The 22,016-nt window shown below is 38.9% G+C and overlaps 1 protein-coding gene across 5 annotated transcripts in view; it reads right to left on the bottom strand.

The window, feature by feature from the left end:
- The window catches only part of LOC143476274 (signal-induced proliferation-associated 1-like protein 2), a 115,295-nt gene that overhangs the window by 78,290 nt on the left and 14,989 nt on the right, over nucleotides 1-22,016 (bottom strand). For all 5 annotated transcript variants that reach the window (XM_076974378.1, XM_076974380.1, XM_076974379.1 and 2 more), the window contains exon 2: nucleotides 1,642-3,410. In XM_076974378.1, coding sequence (XP_076830493.1) covers nucleotides 1,642-3,037 — 1,396 coding nt within the window. In that variant the 5' untranslated portion in view covers nucleotides 3,038-3,410. The remainder of the gene's footprint in view (nucleotides 1-1,641; nucleotides 3,411-22,016) is intronic.

Below are 22,016 nucleotides of genomic sequence, written 5' to 3' on the forward strand. Positions count from 1 at the left end.
ATTAAATTAAATGAGACTAAATTGCATGTGATATGATTCTTTCACCTCAGGTTTTCAGGTAGCCATATTTGAAATTATTTTAGAAATTCATTTTCATGAAATTGCAAATGATTCATCCCTAAAAACAAAATCATTCCACATTCATTTATAGCTCTTCAGCACCAGTTGCCAAATGTAGGCCATATGTGGACTATGGACAGGGCAGGTCCACATTTACAAAACTAGTGCAACAGTAATCAAAACAAAGGTTATTGCTGATTAAACATCTGCAGAGTATAGATTACACAAAATCTAATTAGAAAAAAAAGATTTCTAGTGAAAATGTATTTTTAGAGCCCAAACATAGACCTGGTTTCTTCTGAAGTGAGAAAAACATGTTGGTGTCTCATTAGTAGATGTATTCACTATGACTGCTCTAAACCTAGGGCACCTGATGAAGAGAGCCGAGAATAATGCACTGAGCAGCATTTATTCCTCATTTTACTTGCAGATTATGTTAGCTGTTTACTGTTGTCCAAAATGGGTTCTAAAACAGAAAAGAAGTTCCAGTACAGTAACTATAATCTGTAAATACATAACATGTCAGTTGCCTAACAAGGATTCCACAACTCTAAACAAGAAGGAGCTTATTTTATAATTACGGTACATTTTTTAAATCAAGTGAGAAATTAAAAACAACAGTGTTTAACTTAAGCATAAAGCATTATCAGAATGTCAGTAAAATGACCTGGGGCACATGGGTCCTGTCTCTTTTCTTTACCACAGCATACATACATACAGCATACATTTAAGAGAGGCCATACTAAAAGATGACATCAATAAGAGTAGGCATGCTGTGAAGGTAAAAATTACCTAAATAAACAGCCATAATATACAATAAACCACCTGTATAAACAATAAACAGCCAGTCATTCCCTCTGCAAGTCATGTACCATGTGCTTGTCCAAAAAGACATTCACAGAAACACCCCCCCCCCCCCTCCCCTTGCTAAACTGCCTCTGCAGGCAACATCTCATCTATTTCCTAAGCTCACCAACATGATTTATCATCATTTGATCAGGGCTCATTTCGCAAGAGTATGTAAATATCAGATGTAGAGGAGGCACTGCTGTGATTTCACCCATACACAGCATTTCTCAATACAGAAGCACAGGAAATGAGGATTCCTACACTCAGACATAAAGCAACTGCATCTCAGGGCATATGCATGGCCATTCAAACACACTGAGCTCAGAAGGTATACCACACTTCGGTTCTTGAGGCGAATGTCTTTTAGTGAAAGGTGGTGAGACTATAGACTGAACTAGAGTTCTAAGAGCTAATCTTGGCCAGCCAGGACAGAATCACCCCTCCAAAGGGGCAACCACTGCACAGCTGCTTACACATCCCCTTCCTTATCTCACAGCATAAATCACAGCATTTAGACAGGAATGAAAACATTCTTCTTGCATGAAACACAGCCCACCCCCCCACACACACACATTAACAAACAAATTTACTAACAAAGACCGCTATTGTGCAAGCATTTACAGTACATGCCTGAATGACACACATACAATTTGGGAATAATTAATTCTAATCACTAACTAATGAGGTTCCCATTTTTTACATGTACATTAAATAAACATTGACATGGCTTACCTTTCCCATAGAAATACTTGTGGTAATAATATGCTCCTAAATCAATGTGCTCAATGATGTATCTCTTGACTTTTTCACGATGAATAGGCTGGCTTTCCCGTGGTACTTCCAGCACAGACACACCAGCATTGGTGCAGTGAGAGCTTAATGAAGATTCAAAGGAACAATTTTCCCCTCCACCACTGTAGGTGGCATTGTTGGTCCTGGAGAGAGAAATCCTTCTCTCACCCTCACCACCAATCTCATTGCGGAAATGTGGGCAGCTCAATACTAGCCCATTGCTCTTCCCATCCCCCTCGTCAGCATCTAGGTTCTCTTTAGGGTTTAGGTCTTCATGGCTGCCCAGTGGAGACTCAAACATAGGTGCGGGGCTGCAGACATGTCCACTTACTGCACCACTTCCTGGGACTTGATACTGCGAAGCGGCTGAGGCGCCAGTGGTGGTGTTCTTTCTCTGACCAAGGCTGGCTCGGTTTGCAACTGCTTCACTGACACTAAAGAGAATACTCTGGACATCATAGTGTGCAAAGCATTTTTGAAAGCTGAGAGACCGTCTGTCTTCCTGTTCTGTGGACAGCCTGAGACCATCATGTTCGCTCTTAATAGTTCTCAGCTTTCGAAAGAGAGACGTTTCGGATGACTCCGACTTGAGCCGTCGCATGAAGGACTTCTCTCTCTCTCGGCTGTAAAGAAGGGAGCTGTTTACATAGTCATAGCCTGAGATATGAACAATTTCTCCACGGGCTATCTGAGCTGCTGTTTGTAGGCTAGGTGAGAGACCAGCATCACAACGCAAAAGCTCTGGAAAACCAGTTGGAGGAGCACTCCGATGGTCCAACATATCTACTCTGTAACCCTTTAACAATGTAAAGAATCCATCCCCACCTAGACCTTGTCGGTCAATAGACGAAGTACTGCCATACTCCCTATGCAAGGAGGCACCAGTGTTTGGGTTGACAGCATTTTGGTCCATTATATCTTCAGCATCTATATCACTGATGGTCACATCACTGTTACTTCGCTGCCGTATAGGATGAAGTCCCTTTAAAGGGGATCGACTCAAAAGGTCACTCAGTGAATATTTTGTGTCATGAAGATCAAGCTCCAGTTCCACAGGTTTTTCACTCATTTTTGAGGTTTCTACACTTTGGTCCAGCTGCCCATTCTGGAAGGCCATAATAACACTCTCATAGTTTGGTCCACCTCGGCTGTCCCAGATCTCCTTTTTTGGAGGCCAGTCTGACACCCTGGCACGCACGCCCATTTTGGGCATGGCAGGTGTGCCATTGGCTTTTCCTCCCCCCTCAGGCTTCCCCTGTGGGTTGGTCATTGGAGGCCCCATGCTCCCATTCAAGGTCTTCAGTTTCCTGTTGAACAACTCCTCTGAAGACTGCATGACTGTAGAGGAGCACTAAAGTCCTCCAGTGACTGCAGGCAGCAGATTTCTTTTTTGTGTGTGTGTTTTTGTCTATGCCAGGGCTCAAGTTGATATCCTGCTTGCAGCTGCTTTGGAAAGTGAGAATTCAAGCCCCCTATCAATTACATTGTCATGGGTCACCCATCCAAGTTTCAGGGAACAGAGGAGCCGTTTTCTCCCACAAGCTTTAGCATGAAGGACAAGCCGTCAGCACAAGTCCTTATTTCCTTAGGAATAGCTAATTCAATAACAGACAAATAGCATTTGGATGTTAGAGCTGGCTAAGGCACTGAAGTTCAGAGATACTCTCTTTTTACAAAGTTGAGCAAATGTAGCGTGACAGCTGGAGAACCTGGAAAAAACAAAAAGGGAAAAATTAATATCTAGCAAAGAAAACAGATAAAGATGCTTTGTGAAACATGGAGGCAACATTCTCATAAGCAAAAAACACGACTGAGATTAAGAGCAGGGCTGGGGTATCAGGATAGTGCCAATGCCCCCTTATTCATATCCTAAAATGATACATTTACAACCTTTTATTAGATCTTATGCTTAAGATAATAGACAGTACTAAATATGAGGTTATTTAATATTAAAGCCAATATTTTATATTTCACATAACGGGTCTGACTGAACTTTCTTAGTTGAATGTCTCAAAGTAGCACAATGTAACGATTATTTCTTGATGGATTATGAGTTTACACTTTGGTCTTTTTCTGTGGTCGCTGGGACATTCATAAAAAGAGAGCACATAGTGAACAAGGCCTAATATAACCTATTTTCAGGTACACTAGCTGGGTTGAATTCATCTGGCTTAGCTTCTCAACTCCGTAACTCCGTAGAACTCCGTAATCTATTCAGACTACTGTAAAATGCTCTGTAATGTTTAAAAATAGTTTAATTTTAAGACTGCAATTTTGTGTTTCTCAGTACGCAAAGAAGCTTTGCAAATACATACAGTGAAAAAAGTGATCTAAGGATAGATATTTAAAGAGATTTCCAATTAGAGCTTTGGAATAACTTTAAGTAAGATTAAGAGTAGCTTTGTGCAATGTGCAGATGGGAACTGTGATGTCTGCTTGGGAATAGAGCTCACAGTCTTTGGAGGTTTGGAGTGATCTTCAATGACCTAAATGATCTTCAATGACCAATCATAAATCTCTGCTGAATGAATTTTACCTCATAATTCAAATAGTAAAGCTCTTTTTTTCTGCTTAGTCACTTAGCTTTCAAGTAAGTATATGATGATTTCATCTTTCAACCATTCAAGTTTTAAAGAGAACACAACAAATCTGGATGAAATGCAGGACACATCAAGATAAGCACAAACTTTTCAATCAAGGCTCCAACAAACTGCTGTAGCCATAAAGTCAACATACCTTCATATAATCATATTACTAACTAAAATTAGTAGGCTACATATTAGAATTCACAGAGGATACTTAAATGAACAAATAAACTTAAACACCTTTAAACCTAGTATAAATGTACTGTATAAGACATGTCATGATTCATTATCATAGCGATTATGTCAGAGTAAAAATTTGTAAGTTTCATCACTACTGTTGTAAGAAAAAAATACATGTATGTACTTCATCATGTACTTAGTTCCTTGAAGAGATACTTTGTCCTATTTATTGCTATTTTTAAAGTCAGAATTTGAAGCATGGACATTACATTTTTATGAGCTTAAAATCAGTAATGTTAGCCCCAGGGCATCCATGCAGTCTTGTCATTTGCACTGATTACTTTGGGAGCTAAATTTGTCTCAGTTCAGTGCACCTCCTTGGACTCTCCTTCAAAACGATACATCTGAGGAACATTTTGGCTTCCTGCCTCTGGCAGTGTGGCTAGTGTTGTGACCTAGCTGTGTATTTTTACATGGAAATACAGACCCAGTGAAAGTGCCACCTGTACAAACTGACTTTATGCAATCAGGATGCACCTTTTATGGGGGATAAGCAAGGACAGCAGGCAGCTGTGAGACCCTCAGAGTAAGATATGAACATTAGGCCTCTCTTCACTCCCACTGGGCACTTCACACTTTCTAGCACTAGCAGAATTTGAGGTTTATCATACTGTGGCTGAAGCCATGTCCCTTGTAATGTGGTCTGCCTAATGAGATCTGAAAACCACTTGTTTTTTTTCTCCACACAGTGAGCCATGCTAATACAGCATGGCTTTTATTTTAAATGTCAAAAGCACTGATTCCACTACACCCACAGTAACTGCAGTAACTAGTAATTCCAATCTTACGGAATACAAGCATACAGACTAAATTGACAAAATGGACATATGGACATGCTGCTAGAGCTACAGTCTACCTCCCTAGCTACAGTCATCCTCCTTAGTGTAATTTTCATCTTTTGTTGTTGCTTTTGTTGTGGTTTTTTTTTTTTTTGGGGGGGGGGGGGGGGGGGGGGAATTTTCACTTTGCTTTTTATTCTCTACCCTGTAATACAAAGCACATTTAAACAAGAAAGCAAAGGGTCTCAAGGTGCCCTGTTCCCATCCAGTTGTACAACACCATATACAAGGATTAATGCTTGGAGCTCCTCTGTCTCATTCCATGGACCCAACACAAAGCACCACAAATCACCTGGTCAACAAAAAAGCCCATTGACGCCACTTCACGATAACACAAGTTTTTCCTAGCCGTCTTCATGATAGGATAGCAGCTATTGAGTTAGAGGTCTGTTACAAGCTGCTCTATATAATGAATTTTTAAAAATCAGCAGCTAATATCTGTGGTTAACCTCCAAGGCCAAAGATGGGGGTAGCAGACAAATTATTTCAGTGAGCTAATTTTCTGCTTTCATGCACTGGTGGGGTTGTTTTCAACCTTCTTTGCCCAGAGCAGAGGTTTTTTTCTGAGTCTTAAAACAATCATTTGACATTGTTGCCTTATTATAGAGAGTAAGATTTGGGGGGAGGGAAGGCACTCAAACACCCCAGCCCACCCCCTTTCCTAATTCTTCTACTGATCGAGCAAAGTTCAAGGCATGGGCCAAGTCAGCCTCATGGCATGACCAGCCCAATCACACGACCACCACCACCTTAACAGATGTTCTGCTGAAGCTACTCCACAGGGAGACGTCCACCACAAGCTGGCAATCACATTAGCAGTGGTATGATAACCTGGGCACTAGGAGTTGATGAGCTCCTCTGAAAATAAAACCAGCACGTCAAATCCACTGGTGCCTTAAAGGGCCATTGCGGAGATGTTCATAGGTTTTAGAAAACACCTGCAATGAGCTGCTGCCTTTTGGTGGGACCAATGTGAACTATAAATAAGAATGAGAAAAATAATGAATACAAAAAAAGAAAAATAATTTCAGTATAACAAACATTCATGTAGTACAAAAACTATGGACTTCAAAAAGAACGTCAAAAATATCCAGTCTATAAGAGAGTTTCCAACTTAAGAAAGGCTTCATGTAATGATACAAAACATTATTTAGTGCCCAACCTACAGTGGATGGCGCATAATGTTGATAATGTAATGGGTCTGTGAAGGAAAGAAAATAAAGAAAAATCAGACAAAGTAATAAGAGAGCAAGTAATTGCAGAGTTTTTAGTTCACATCTCAGTAAATAGGACCCAGGCCTAAGGTGAACTCGGGGGTTGGGGGTCATAGTGGGGTGTCAGGTTGACAGATACACCGGGGAAGAAATGTGCAGCCATAGCTGTTTCACATTCTCTCAAACTCATGCATGAGCAATTTCTGCTCGGCCTTCAGCAGCCTCAACATTTCATGCTGAATCCCCTGGGTCTACAAAATATAGGCTGTTAACCTGATCTAGTGAAGTCATCCATTACCTGTCCAAATTACATGTCTGTCCTATTTAAACTCCAGTTCCAGAAGGCATCTTTCCTCTTCATTTGAACCCAATCATATTTCCAGAACACTTGTTAATAAAAAAAACTACATTGTATTAATATGTTAAAATGGTGATATCCAGAAAATACTATATTATAAATAAATAAAAAATTTTAATTTTAAAAACATCTCGACATATTCGGAGTTTGACGCAAACTTTTGAGAAAATACCTAAAATACAGTTTGTGCTTCGGTCACATGCAGCTAGTTGGCGTTATTCAATGGGTTTTAAACCATTTTGAGGCTGCGCTCCAAGCTTTATCCAAGCTTTTTGCTGTATTTTTTAGTTTTTGTACTGTTTTAGACAAAAAAACATGGGTCCCAAGAAAGACAACAGATAAGCAGAAGAGCAGAACGGTAAGAACAACAATAGAGTTGAAAAAGGCGATCACTGAGAAGCAGTGTTGCCATAGTTACTTTGAAACATTAATCCGACTACTGACTACTTCTTTAAAAAGTAACTCAGTTAAGTTACTGACTACTTGCTTTTAAAAGTAACTAAGTTAGATTACTTTTAGTTACTTTCAGCAGAGGCTGATCCCCCGCACCTATAACATGAAAATGACTACCAGTTCTGCCAATACTCACTTTATTGACATGTATTTTAACCGGAACATCAAAAATGACACTGGCATTTGTAAACTTTTTCTTGAAATAGGCTTACATGTTTTTAAAATAATTAAATAAGACAGTCTTTCTGTTCAACTCCGCCCACTTACAGGGTTGCCAACTCTCACGCATTGAGACACACTATTGTACTAGTGTTACGAATGTACGAATGTTATTTACTGTACTGGACCCCATCTTGTACTGGACCCCATCTTATTCTGATTAAATATGCTACCTACCACTGGGCACTATCATTCGTAGGCATGGTATTGGCTTCCATTGCTATGCAGATGATACTCAGTTGTATATATCTTCTAATCCGGATTATATCAATACTACTCTCAAAAGTGAGAACTGCATATAAACATACATATAAAAAGGACATATAAAACAGGATGGCATCTAATTTTCTTCAACTAAATTCCGATAAGACTGAGGTGTTGATTCTTGGACCCAAAGCTGCAAGAAGCAATCAGGATGATATTCCCTTCACCCTAGATGGCTTTTCAGTAACACCTAAATTTACCGCAGAAAGCTTAGGGGTCATTATTGATTCGGATCTTTCATTAGACACACATCTATGCAACGTCATTACGGCTGCCTTTTTCCATTTACGTAATATCGCCAAGCTGAGACATTTACTTTCATTAGCTGATGCAGAGAAGCTGGTCCATGCTTTTGTCTTGTCAAGATTGGACTACTGTAATGGTCTTCTAATTGGATGCTCTAAACAGTCCATAAAGAAACTACAACTTGTACAGAATGCTGCAGCTAGAGTCCTAACTAAGGCTAGAAAATTCATTCATATTAGTCCTACTCTCTTGGAGTCACACTGGCTTCCGATTAAATATCTAATTGAATTTAAAATTCTTTTGTTGACCTATAAGGCGTTAAATGGTCTTGCTCCACAATATGTGAGGGAACTCATTGCATACTATAACCCATCTCGCCCTTTGCACTCCCAAAATGCAGGATTTCTCTTAATTCCAAAAATTAGTAAGACTTCAGCTGGAGGCAGAATCTGGTAATCTAAGATGTCATCCAGCTGTGTCATGGCATCACTCTAGTTGTGCAATGTCCCTCATGACTGTGGTCACCTCTGAACCCCTCCCTTTAGTTATGCTGCTATAGTTTAACCTGCCGGAGCCACATGCTAATCACTGGCATGTGAGCTATGTATGTTTAAATCTATGGTTGTTTAAATTGATGTCCACACACTCAAACTGTATTGTATATTCTTTTTGCATTCTTCTAGCCAAGACGATTTCATGCAAGCACCTCCAAGCACCTAGGAGATGGTCTGGCTTGCCGGTGGATGTGCTGATGCCGGGGTTGGATGTGCCATTGCCGCAAGAGGACGTGCTGATGATAGCTCCTACCTGAGGCTCACCATCTGCAATGAAGGGACTGTGGCTACTTGGCCTGGGAATTAGAACCACAACTATAACTACAGAACTACTTTTGGACCACAAATACAGACATGTGCTAGCGGGCCGTCCAATGGAGGATGGGTTCCCTTTTGAGTCTTGGTCCTCCCGAGGTTTGTTCCTAATCCCCACCATCATAAGGAGTGATAGCACTGTCCATATTTTATTTTATTTTTTACAGATACAGCTACTGAACAGTAGATGATTTAAAGGGGTGAAATGTTACTAAAGTTCTGAAAAGAAAGGTGCTACAAGATATAGTCAAGGCCATGTCAAGTCCACCATACCGAATTTGTCATTCTGCACTGTTTCTCTTGGGCATAAGCCATTAATGCAGATAGGGCCCCATGGTGTTGGCATGGCTTCCCAAGGGCGATTTATGGCTATTTATGTCTTTCTACAGGCTTTGAAACAGGTAGTACTGGGTTTTTTTTTTTAAGTTAGATTCATAACAGATTTTCCCTTTGTTAAAAGCATACTTTAATTATCTCTGTTTTATGCCATGCCTTTTTTGTATGAACACAGTAAAAAAAAAAAAAAAAAAAAAAAAAAACTAAAAATTTCAATTCCAAAAGAATGGCTGGGCCACATCCATTTTTGCATTAATCAGATATCCAGAAACAGTTGTGGAATATGCTGTAATATTCTTGAGAATATGGTCTGTGATCAAGAAAACACACAGGGAATGTGTGTGTGCTCTTGGACACTGCTGCTGTGGGCTCCTTAGTGGCCATACTCCAACATGGCCATCTGTTGCAGTGAGAGCTGGTGCTGCTGCCCTGGAGGAGATGGAGCAGCTCAGCAGGCCACAACAATACACCTCCACCACAGCACACTTGCAATTACCATTTCCACACCTTTCTACTGCCACCCTAGCTCCCTACAAGCTGTGACTAAAAGAGACAGAGAGAGGAAAAAAGTCAAAGAAAAAAAAACTGAGAATGCTCAAATCAATTCCCTCATCATCTAAATGTTTAAGAAAGACCAAAGAAAGAATGTGTGAGGCAGAATGTATTAAAATAGAGAGAAAGATTTGTTGTATTTAAATTCCATGTAGTTGTTTTCTATTCATTTATCCTAATTGATATTTTCAGTTGTTACTATCTATACAAGTAATACTAAGTGATATTCAGATACCCAATAAATGGCAAACTGCACTGTGATTTTCTGCTCTGCCCTAACCTGAATGGTGAAATCACTTCTTATAAAAAAATAATAAAATCACAGCTCACTGGAACACACAATTACACAAAGTTTGACTTCTTTGACAACATTATTGACCAAAACAATTTCAGAAAGAAGAAGGACAATTTGCCAATGTTTCAGAATGCTCCCAAGTCTATGTTACCTTCTGGTTCTGCCTTTTTAGCTAGTAGGCTGTAATAATTTAACTTAATGCCGGAGTTGCTACCACACTCCAGAAATGTTTATAATCTCATCTGTCCTGTATATGTCCTAATACAGAGCTAATTTTCCCTGTTTTATTTTCTCCACATGACTGTCCGCCTACTCGAGGAACACTGAGATGAGGAGAGACAAGCCTTTTCCAGAGATCCATCCTGGGCCGGCCACCTCCTGCCTAACCGGATATGCCTACACCAAGATGGACATTATTACATCTTTTCCTTTTCTTTTTATTCTTTCTGTCTAAATTGTTGTCGGTGGCATGGTGACCGGCGTCGGCCAGAAGAGGATGGGTTCCCCCCCTGAGTCTTGGTTCCTCAAGGTTTCTTCCACATGACCTTAGTTTTTCCTTGCCACTGTCACCCTTGGCTTGCTCACTGGGGGCTAGGACTCGGACACTTGTAAAGCTGCTTTGGGACAACAACTGTTATAAAAGCACTATATAAATAAAATTTGATTGATTGATTGATATTTAAAGTAGGGGTGGGACATGATAAAAAATAATCGAATTAATCAGAAGCTTTGTAATTAATTAATCAAAATTAATCGCATTTCAGTATTTAACATGAGAAATATGAATTTAAGTTTGAATGATGAATTAATCAATGAACATAATCATAAACTTCAACATTTTGTTTATTTCTCCACCAGTCTACTACACAGACCAATAGATGAGTGCAGAAAACGGAGCAAACAGTTTTCAGAATACTGGAAATTCTGACCAAAAATGTTTAATTTTGGGAGTTTTGCTCAGGATATTGGAAGAATAAGAATTGAAGTAAATCAGAAGGTGTTTTTTAATACCATTTTAGATTTCCCAGGCCTCTGCCACAGGCATCTCCATAGTGCCTAGAAGTGGTCTTCTGCATGCTCAAAACAAATGACTGGATCTTCCATTCATCATCTATAATATGAGCTGTCACACCAAGATAATTCTTGTTGCTAACAGAGGTCCAGTGATCCCCAGTCAGAGCCATTTGTGGCGCTCTTCACAATAACCTGTTTTACTTCCCTTTCTTCATCATACAGCTGCTGGATTTTCTTCGACATTGTCTTTCTGGACAGCAGTTCGTAACTTGCATCAGTTGACGCAATGTGTAGCGCTTATTGTAAGCCTTTATCTTCGACCACAGAGAGCGAACAACACTGCAAACAAGCCAACATAATAATGTGACGCGTCACGTTTAAACGCCTCCGCAGCTCGCGTGATGTGTGCGGAGTCGCACGCTACAGTCACTCGCGAAAGTTTAATCCAGTCTTATTTAAGTTTAATCAGTCTTAATGGTCCAATGAAGGTAATTTAAAAACCAGGACATTTCCTCACTTAAAAAACCCGGGACGCCCGGTACAGGATGTGAAATACGGGAGTCCCGGGAAATATGGACGTTTGGTCACATATCGTACTAGGAATACATTTAGCGTTGTTTTGCGTTGAGGTGGTAACGAAGGGTGGAAGTGCTCCTGTGATAAGCGAACTCATTCCTGCATAAAGTGCAAATAACACTATTTTTGTTTGTAGTTCCATTTGGAAGTTTCTTATATTTAAATTTCCCATCCACCAGCGTAGCCTCTTCAGTCATCTCCATCATGCTCATCTTATTGTGCGTCCATATAATCTGTATGTCTGGAACTCTTGCACTGAGAAACATTCCACGGTGCAAAAGTGTCTCATGCGTTAAAATGCGTACATTTTTTTAGTTCATTAATTTTCCTGTAATTAATTAATTGAAATTAACGCATTAAAGTCCCACCACTAATTTAAAGAAATATCAGCATCATTCATTTACAATAAAGCTACAAATTACAGAGTTTCCACCACTGTGTTCTGCTGTTAGAACTGTAGTTCTATTCCCAGGGTAGTCAATATCATGTAACTACTGATTCCAAATTACATCTTCTGTGGACGGGTTTCTGTGAGTCCACTTAAAACAAGTTTTACACTCCTTAAAATGTTTGAAATAAGTCACCTCATTTGTTTTTCGCTCATAGTGGGTTTGAAAGAATGTTCACTGAGACAGAAAGAGGAGGTAGAGCACGGTCTGCTAACCATTGGGGCTCAATTAGCTGAAATGCATACAGCTGCCCTCTGAAACCTCTGTTCTCTTCTTCCTTCACCATCCCCCTGACACACAGCCACCAACTGCTGAGAGAGAGATGCACCGATCATCATATGTAAAGGGCAGGGAGAGCACTACTGTGCTAGGCTGTGACACACAAGCTTAGCAACATCAGGGGAGAGGAAAAAACAGGAGGAGGGTAGGGGGGAGGGGGTATTATCGCCAGCCTAGACCAAATGCCCATGGACAACTATGTACCCTTCCAGACTGAGTGTGACAGTTTGCCTTCAAAGCAGACACTTACACTGTTCATGTAGGCAGACAGGTTTAAAATACTTTACTTCTACTATGAGACATGTCTGGATATATGAAGAAAGAGTAAATTGTTCAAGGTTTAAAAAAACAAAACAATCAAATGTGCTTTAATACTTCATATGTCAAGACGGAATGTTCTAGACCAACAGAGGAGAGGGAAAAGGAGTGAACCAAATGAAACGGACAACACAATATAGTGAAAAGGAGACAGAGATATCAACAAAAGGTTAAACCCGCGCCCTGAGAAATGATGGATGGGTCAGTGACAAATAAGGGTTGGTATGACGTCCAAATCACAAATATGCTTTAAACATGTTAAATACAACATGCTAGATGTTTGTTTAGATTTATGTTTGCATTTCTGTTGGTGCCATAGCATTTTATATGACATTTTTACCATTTTTAACCAAGAATCACAGTCACATTAAATTGTCAAATGGTATAACCACAAAAGCATGACAAGTATTAAATAATTCAGCCTTCTAGAAGCTGAAATGCATACAGCTGCTATAAGTGTACAGATGAAATAAGTGATTTATTATGAAATATAATTTCTAATTATACTTAAAATATTTTATTTCTAAACTAATGTGGATTTTTGGTGTACTGAGCAAGTCAATATGCCATAGACATTAATGTTTTCTCTCTAATCTTGGGTCAGTTGGTTTAAAATTATTCTAAACTTCATTTTTACAGTGTAGTACAGTGCTGAAATCATATGCATAGTAACTTTTTTGCAATATTAGATTTTTATGAGAAACATTGGTTACACCAATTGATATTTATCGGTTACACAAACACAAACTGAAAACAAGCAAACAAGCAATTGATAATTAAAAGTTGAATAAAAAGTTATGAAGTTAAGTGAATTAGGTGTTTTAATAAATGTAATCAATGCAATGTTTATGGGTTCCGGGAGGGCTTGCCCTTACGTGCTTGCGTCAGACGTAACGTAGGGAAAATAATCTGCTCAACACGGCCAGCGTTCCTTCAACTCAGAACAACTCAATCATTTCATTAAGAGAACTGCCATTCTGTCGTCATAATAATCAAGATAAACTAGGAGCTAAGGAATTAGGGCCACCAAGACTAAATTTAAACATCAAACAAGTGAAGTGTCCACAAAGGGAGGAAAAGAATATAACCGGGGATTTCGGCGAAACTGGTATGAAGGGAAAACGTGGCTAGTAGGCTGTGAAGTAGCTCGCGCCCTGTTCTGTTTTCTGCTCCATCCATAATGCTGTTGCCCATTTATATTCTAACACCTAAACTAAAATGCTGTGTGAGGAATACAGAAATTATTGTGAGTGGGAAAGATTCACTTTATTTAATTAATGGTAAATCTGGCCTCTCTCCATGTTTAAAGTTGTTTGTGAGGGCAAATTGAGAGATGACAATCTCAGTTAAATGTTCAGTCATTGTAGAGCTTTAACCAAGATGATATTTACAAGATATATCGGTGCACAAATACTGTACAGTCTATCATGTAAAGAGAAATATATATTTTTCTGATTATATTTTTATTGGTTAAGTAACTGTTATTTACCCACTGAAATGGTCACCTTGGATGTCATCCCAACAATTGCCCCCCTGAGATATTTGTCAGAGGCCGCCACTGCACTGCTCTATGTTTGCAGGTACTTTTCTGCACTACCCTCACATGGGTGGAGGGTGTCTGTGGTCTCTCTAAATTTGGCTGCACATAGTCATGATCAGCAACATACACTATGGGCTGTGGAGGACAATTAAAAGCTGTTCATCTGCTGTTGAATTCAGTAATAGAGGAGTAAGGTTCAAAACTTCAGCAAAGACCCTTTTCTTCTTCTCTTCTCTCTGTACTGCCTCTTTCCTCATCTGCACCTGTGTTTCCCTGGGCAGATCTGTGACTGGATGTTTGTGATCTTTCCCTGTCTCTCTCTTTGATAGCTAAAGTACAGAAGATGACTGAAATTGTTAGTGTAATGTCCAGGGCCTTAATTTGTCTTCTATTTTAACTTCAAACCGCTCAATAAAACTACCCTTTTAGGAGACCTACATCACTGATTTTACTTTCTCATGAAAAACTAGCAAGTGTATGTGAGTGTGTATGTAGTGTATCTTTGCCTTATTTTAACAAAGTAATTTGCCCTTGCAGCAGGATCCGCATTAACGCGCTCTGTGAGCCACTTTTTCTTTACTTGTAAGCAGCATCTATTAGAAGAGGGGAGAGTTTGTTGTTTGCATACTCAGGTTTCCACCTACATCTTGTTTGTGTGCACTATCCTAAAATGTGAAATTAAAAAACAGATGTCATTTAGAGATTTTATAATTCTTTTTAGACTACATTTCAAACTGCATATTATGGTATATTATAATTTTAATAATGACAATAATTGTAATAATTTTATTATTAATAATAGTACAAAAATAATACAAAAAACTACAAAAGTAGAAATATTGTCCATAAATTTATCAAATTTGTCTCATAAAGGAAATGGTGCAATAGTGTAACCCGGTTACTCCACAGGACATTTAAAATTGAAACCAAATTTTGCATGCATTATTGCGGACGACTATGAAAACACTTGACCTAGCTTTGAATATTTCAAACTATTTTTCATTTTAACTTGAATATTTTATGATGATCTATATTTATTAACATTTTACTGAGGTCATAGCCTACCACTTGACATGTATTTTAATCATACCTGACCATGACCTGAATCTGCTTTATTTTGTCAAATTTTACTGAGAGTTACTAATCTTGACTTGTGGCAGTTGGGGTCTTCAGAGGTCCTTCTGTTTGACATCACATACTGTTACATGATCTTCTGGCTCAAAATGGCTCCAAAAACGGTGATTACACCAGTAGACATACCAGAAGTTTGACTTGGCAGAATGATTCCCCATGTTAATGGAAATATTCAGAATTGCCATGTTTTTCTATTATTATTTGATATAAAAAATACTTGTTTAAGATTATACTAGTGTATTTCAGAGGCTGTTGAGAATGTCATTACACGTTTTATAAACAACTTATATTCTTGGTGCAGCATTTTTATGGTTACACCATTTAGACAATTTTGCTCTTTTTCTGTCAATATTCTCTCAGAACGTAATAAAATCAGGCATGTCAAGATAGGGGCCCAACGTTTATTTTTGTGTCTGTTGTCAGGAAGTACATAGGGTTTTAAAGATCAGACGTGGACCAAACAGTCACTTACTGCAAATGCTGTCGAGCAAAAGTTGTTGTGGCTGGTGGTAACGAGCAATCTGCTGCACCACCCAAAAAGCTAGCTTAAAATCCAGCCTCCTGGAGGTCCAAGACAACCAAGGCCTTTGACCCACTGGCTGCGCCCGAGCATGTATAATAAGGCTGGATTATACTTTTGCGAGTGACCATAGCACACGACTCCGCACACCTCGTGCGAACGGCGGAAGTTTGTAGACTTGCTGCGTCACATTCTTTGCAGTGTTCTCCGAAACGATATGTGGTAGTATAAAGAAACACCCCCCAAAAACAGGAGAATGAACATTTACCTGATGAATCTTAAATGTTGCATTGTAACTGTATTTCATTTAACAACAAATAGCTATCTGACTGAACAGTTCTCTTGTACAGTATTACGTTGTAATTCCAGGGTGAAAAATGAGAGAACGTAAAGACGTTAAGATTGGATGTTTTGAAAATAAAACTTGATGCGCAGCGACTGGCGGCAGGGTCTGTGCGGCAAAAATTCTGCAATTGCTGTGGCATACGAGGTGTCCACCGTCACGTCGCGAGGTCGTGCACCTCTCAATTTGCTCTAATTATATTAGCAGGGTTCATACACCTTAACAAGGTGGAATTCAAGCACTTGTACTGCACTTTCAAGGTACATTTTCAAAAATTTCCACCACCTTCAGCTTAATTCAGTTACTTATTTATACAAATACCCATATGGTCAAAATGATTCAAAATAATTAATTTTTATCACATTAAAAGAGATGGTACCATCTCCCCAGTATTCGACAACTATTATTTTTTATTTGTTTAAATATGGATATTTAATAAAGGGAAGATATTTGGGACTTTTCAGTACAATACAACCATTGACAAACAGCCATGTCTACTTTATGTCTACTTTAATACCTCTTATTTGTTATTAACAAACTGGTGTGCAATTTATAATATTACATGTAGCTGGTTCACATAAGTTGTATAAACCTACAGTTTTGATGTTGTCTGAATTTTTTTTTTTTATAAAACGTTTAGCATTTTTACTGCAACTGTCATGCTATATGATTCATTCACTACTTTACATGCAAATCTGTATTACATGTAATACTTAGATGGAGACACTTTTCTAACAGTCACATAGGGTACTCTTAACCACTCTACTGCAGTAATTCTTTTAGCAATCAATGCAGTTAACACATCATGCATGGGGGGAAAAAACGTCAAATAGCTTGAAACAGATATAATTTCGAAAAATACAGTGATATAGAATTTTGGTGATACCGTCCAGCACTATTTCCAAAGTAATTTATAGTTTTATTTAAGTTATTCAAACCTCAGAGACAGAAAAATGAGCGGCACAAAGAAAAAGAGAAGGAAAGGACAGAGGAGGAGTGACAAACATACAAGGGTCCATAATTCACACCAAGTAATTGGGCTTCAAAGAGGCTGACTAAATCAATCAAATCATGCAACTGTGTAAAAGCCAAGTGGGAAGCTATGAATGATTTCTGTACTTCAGAGAGAATATGCACACTTTTTTTCAAAGCACAACTTCCCTTTGTAATTCACTGAGGTCCAGTGTACAAGAATACAGGCACATCATTGCTACCTGTGACAAGAAGGAAACCATCTCAACAGCTTGGCTAGATTCTAGCCCTGAGTGAACTGAAAGTCTGTTTAACACAAGTTGTTAAATGCCTATTTTCATATTTTGACCATTACCGTTATGATGGTTTGATCCCATGTTCAAAGACACATTTGCAGACTCAGTTTTAACTATGATGGGGTATACAAGAGAAGGGAGTGATTTGATTCTAGTGTTTAAAATAGTGTATATAGTTGGGCTAATGTTCCAGTGGAATGAGCTGGAGTTTTGGTCAGAATTATCTTTTATAGCAGAAGGAAACAGCAATAACTTTCAGAGCAAAATGTAGGGGCCCCAAAAGAGATACGTGTTCACTGTGCCCGGCAGAAGCAGTCAAAGGTCCAATAGCTCAGAAGGTGCTGCCATTACATCTACAGTGAAGAAAATAAGTATTTGAACACACTGCAACTTTGGAAGTTCTCCTACTTAGAAATCATGGAGGGGCCAGAAATTTTCATCATAGGTGCATGTCCACTGTGAGAGACAATCTAAAAAAAATCGGGAAATCACAATCTTTGATTTATTTATATTTACATATGATTTTTTAAATCTATGATTTTTTTCAAATTTATTTGTTACTGCTGCAAATAAGTACAGGAGGTCCTCGGGTTACGTCAGTCCCGAGTTACGATGTTTCGTAGTTATAACACATCTCCCATTTACTGTATAAAGCCTTGTTTCGACTTAAGTAGTTTTGCGTCGTAAACGTTGTAACAAACTTATTACTGTTTATTCTTCCTGTTTCATTTCATTATTAAATGTATTTTATATGTGTTTTACTGTGCTAGAATAGGTGTTAGGATAGGATAAGTGCTTACAGTATGTTATTTACGTACAGTATGTATGTATGTTCCGACTTACACAGAAAATCGGTTTACGGAACGATGTAGGAACGGATCAACATCGTAAGTCAAGGAGCCCCTGTATTTGAACACCTGTGAAAATCAATGTTAATGTTTCGTACAGTAAGATACGGTTGATATGCTTTTTATGGAGCCACTCCTTGGCTATCCTGGCTGTGTGCTTGGAGTCATTGTCATGTTGAAAGAGCCAGCCACGACCCATCTTCAATGCTCTAACTGAGGGAAGTTGTTCCCTAAAATCTCGTAATACATGGCCCCAGACATCCTCTCCTTAATACAGTGCAGTCATCCTGTCCCATGTGCAGAAAAACACCCCCAAAGCATGATGCTTCCACCTCCATGCTTCACAGTAGAGATGGTGTTTCAGAGGTGGACCAACAGGTCTTTGTGGACCAGAATTTTTGCTGATTGGCATGTGTTCAAATACTTATTTGTAGCAGTACTTTTTTTAGATTATGTCTCTCACAGTGGACATGCACCTAAGATGAAAATTTCAGACCCCTCCATAATTTCAAAGTGGGAGAACTTGCAAAGTCACAGGGTGTTCAAATGCTTATTTTCCTCACTGTACATCTTGTGCATCATTTTCTATGATCATCTGTCCCTTATGAAAATTCTCATCTCTTCTATTTATTAATGTCTGATATATATTCAAGACTAAAAAGACATGCTGACAATATAAAATGTAATTATGTAACCAGTTCTTGACATTTCAAATTTTTAACATTTTCGTACCAAGCGTCAGTCAATGTGATACTCGCATATGTGCATGGTTCATATATTCAGTTGCCACTTGTGTCAAAATAGAGACTAGATTTTCAAACTAATTACTACACACTTTCTATAGTTACTAACTTTTATGAATTAATGTCATGTATTTAATTATCTATATGTTTGTCCTTCAGCTAACATGCCTGCTGGCATTGACACTCCAGACACTGACAGTCCAGCAACTATGGCCAAGTACTACAGAACCTTACAGTCTTTGTGTGAGAAGAAAAATCCAAACCATCTCTTGGCTCCTGGATTTGGAATTTGCAGCCAGAAGAGCATTCATTGACTCTGATTCTTGTCGCGAAGAGGACAAACAAGAAAATTTTTGAGGCATATCCTTGTTTCAAGGACATTGGACATGTAAGTCACAATGCAGTCAAATGTCTATTTTTTTATTGGATAGGTGATGGGGGGGCTTCAACATTCTGGACAAAGATAACATCCACTACATTGATGAGCTGAAGGGAAAATGGAAAAACCTCTGCCAGAAGGTAGTTTGTTGGTGCGTGGAAAAAGCTGCTGAAACCCTCAATGGGAATGGACAAAGGTAAACAATGATGTTTTGATGTTATTAGGATGGACATTAGGCAAGTTTATGTGGTAGTGTGTTGTCTTCTTTTCATTTATGGTGGCTGTCCCATTATTTGTATAACTTTTTTATACTTTAGCAGATGTCAACTGTTGATCAGATTTGACCTTGTATTATCTAACTCAGGGGTGGGCAATTAATTTTTTACAAGGGGCCACATGAAAAACCTGAATTGTGTCAGAGGGTCACACAAACAATAATGACGTCATCACAGTGGCTCCGCCCACTTCACGCAAACTTCCGCGAACGGTGGAGGCGTTTATACTTGCCGCGTCACATTCTGTGCAGTGTTCTCCGAAAAGATGTGTGTTGGTATAAAGAAACACCCCTCAAAAACAGGGGAAGGAACATTTACCTGACCAATTTTAATGTTGCTTTTTGTTTCAGATTTGAAAAGTGCTGGAATTTAGGCTAAATACTTGAAAATGTTTGAAATTGTAACTACTTCGTTTCACAACAAATAGCCATCTGAATGAACAGTTTTCTTGTATAACGTTAACAAATACGAGCCTCTTGTAATTCCAGGACGAAACATGAGAGAACGTGAAGACGTTAAGATTGGGCGTTTTGAAAATAAACAACAATTAAATAATGTGATAAAAAAGCGAATTATTTTGGATTAGTGTTGCACGGTATACCGATACTAGAGTAGTATCGTGATACTTCGTCACTAAAAACGGTACTATACCCCGTTTGCTTAGTATCGGTGCTATAGGACTAAGTGCGTTTTTTTTTAAGAGCAGTATTTCCAAAGAGTGCCACACAGGGGCAGTGTGCGCGTACAGCAGTGCAGCGCTTGCCTCCTCTCTGCAGAATAAGAAGAAACGGTGTACGATGGCTGATAATACAAGCAATATTGCGGACTGTCCTCAGCTTGTTGAAAAACTACACGCACTAAGCGAAATATGGAATTATTTGCATACATTTCAGTCATGGCAACCCCGTGGACACATCAAAACCGGTCTGCAAACGGTGCTTTAAAGCTGTACCAACCAAAGGAGCCAATCGATTCTTTTTACATAAAATGCGCTTTCGTTTGACCCACCCAAGGTGCCGTAATGCACAGAACAGTTGGTAATGCTGAAATGGCAGCTAAAACAAACGCAGTGTGTTCGCAGCTCGTCTTAATTAAACAAGGAAAGCAGCAGAAGTGCTGTGTGGAAATACTTTGTATTCGAAGCAGATACAGATGGAAAACCGAAGGACATGAACAAGCCAGTTTGCAGGCGGTGCTTTCGGAACATTTCAACGAAGGGTGCTAAAGCCTGGTTTATACTTGACGCGCCGCGAGCAGCGCGAGGGTCCGCGCGGCGAAAATGATGTAATCGCGGTAGCCTCGCGCGCTGTCAATTCGCGAGGTCGTGCACCTCTAGAATTTTGTAACTTAGCGCGCGCCGCAGCGCAATGAACAGTCATGTTTGTAGGGTTCATACACCAACAAGGTGGAATTAAAGCACTTGTACGTCACTTTCAAGGTCCATTTCAATATTTCCCAGCACGTTAAACTTTAGTTAAATATTTATACATATACTCGAAATAATTCGCTTTTTTATCACATTATTTAATGGTTGTTTATTTTCAAAACGCCCAATTTTAACGTCTTCACGTTCTCTCATGTTTCGTCCTGGAATTACAAGAGGCTCGTATTTGTTAACGTAACACAAGAGAACGGTTCAGTCAGACACATATTTGTTTCAAGCATTTTCAAGCACGCGGACAAGGTGTGCGGACTCGCGCTACGGTCACTCGCGAAAGTTTAAACCTAGCTTAACACAACGAATCTGGCCAAACACCTGAAGGCACGCATATTTGTACAAAACATTCCAAGAGGTTGGTGATTATTCCCATTTCTAGTATTATAGCATACAAAATTGTGTGTCCGATTATGGTATCCTAGCAAATGTCATATTCTTGGTTTAAGAGCCGTAAGTGCGACAGCATACAGGGAGGAAAAAAAGAGTGATCGTACTACAATGGATCAATCATCTATGAATACTGAACTCTAATACTGAAGTTTTAGTTACTTAAAGAGTTAAAGTTGTTTAAAGTATACTTAAAATACACTTTTTGCACTAGCCTTTTTTAACTTCTAAATGTGAATTCCAGAGTGCACTACTATTATTTATGTTAATTTATATTAATGTGCAATTATTTATTTTTCTGTTTTAATGTGGTAGGGACTACACCTTTTATTTA

This window comes from Brachyhypopomus gauderio, chromosome 15 (genome assembly GCF_052324685.1).
Source record: "Brachyhypopomus gauderio isolate BG-103 chromosome 15, BGAUD_0.2, whole genome shotgun sequence".
Taxonomy (NCBI): Eukaryota; Metazoa; Chordata; class Actinopteri; order Gymnotiformes; family Hypopomidae; genus Brachyhypopomus; species Brachyhypopomus gauderio.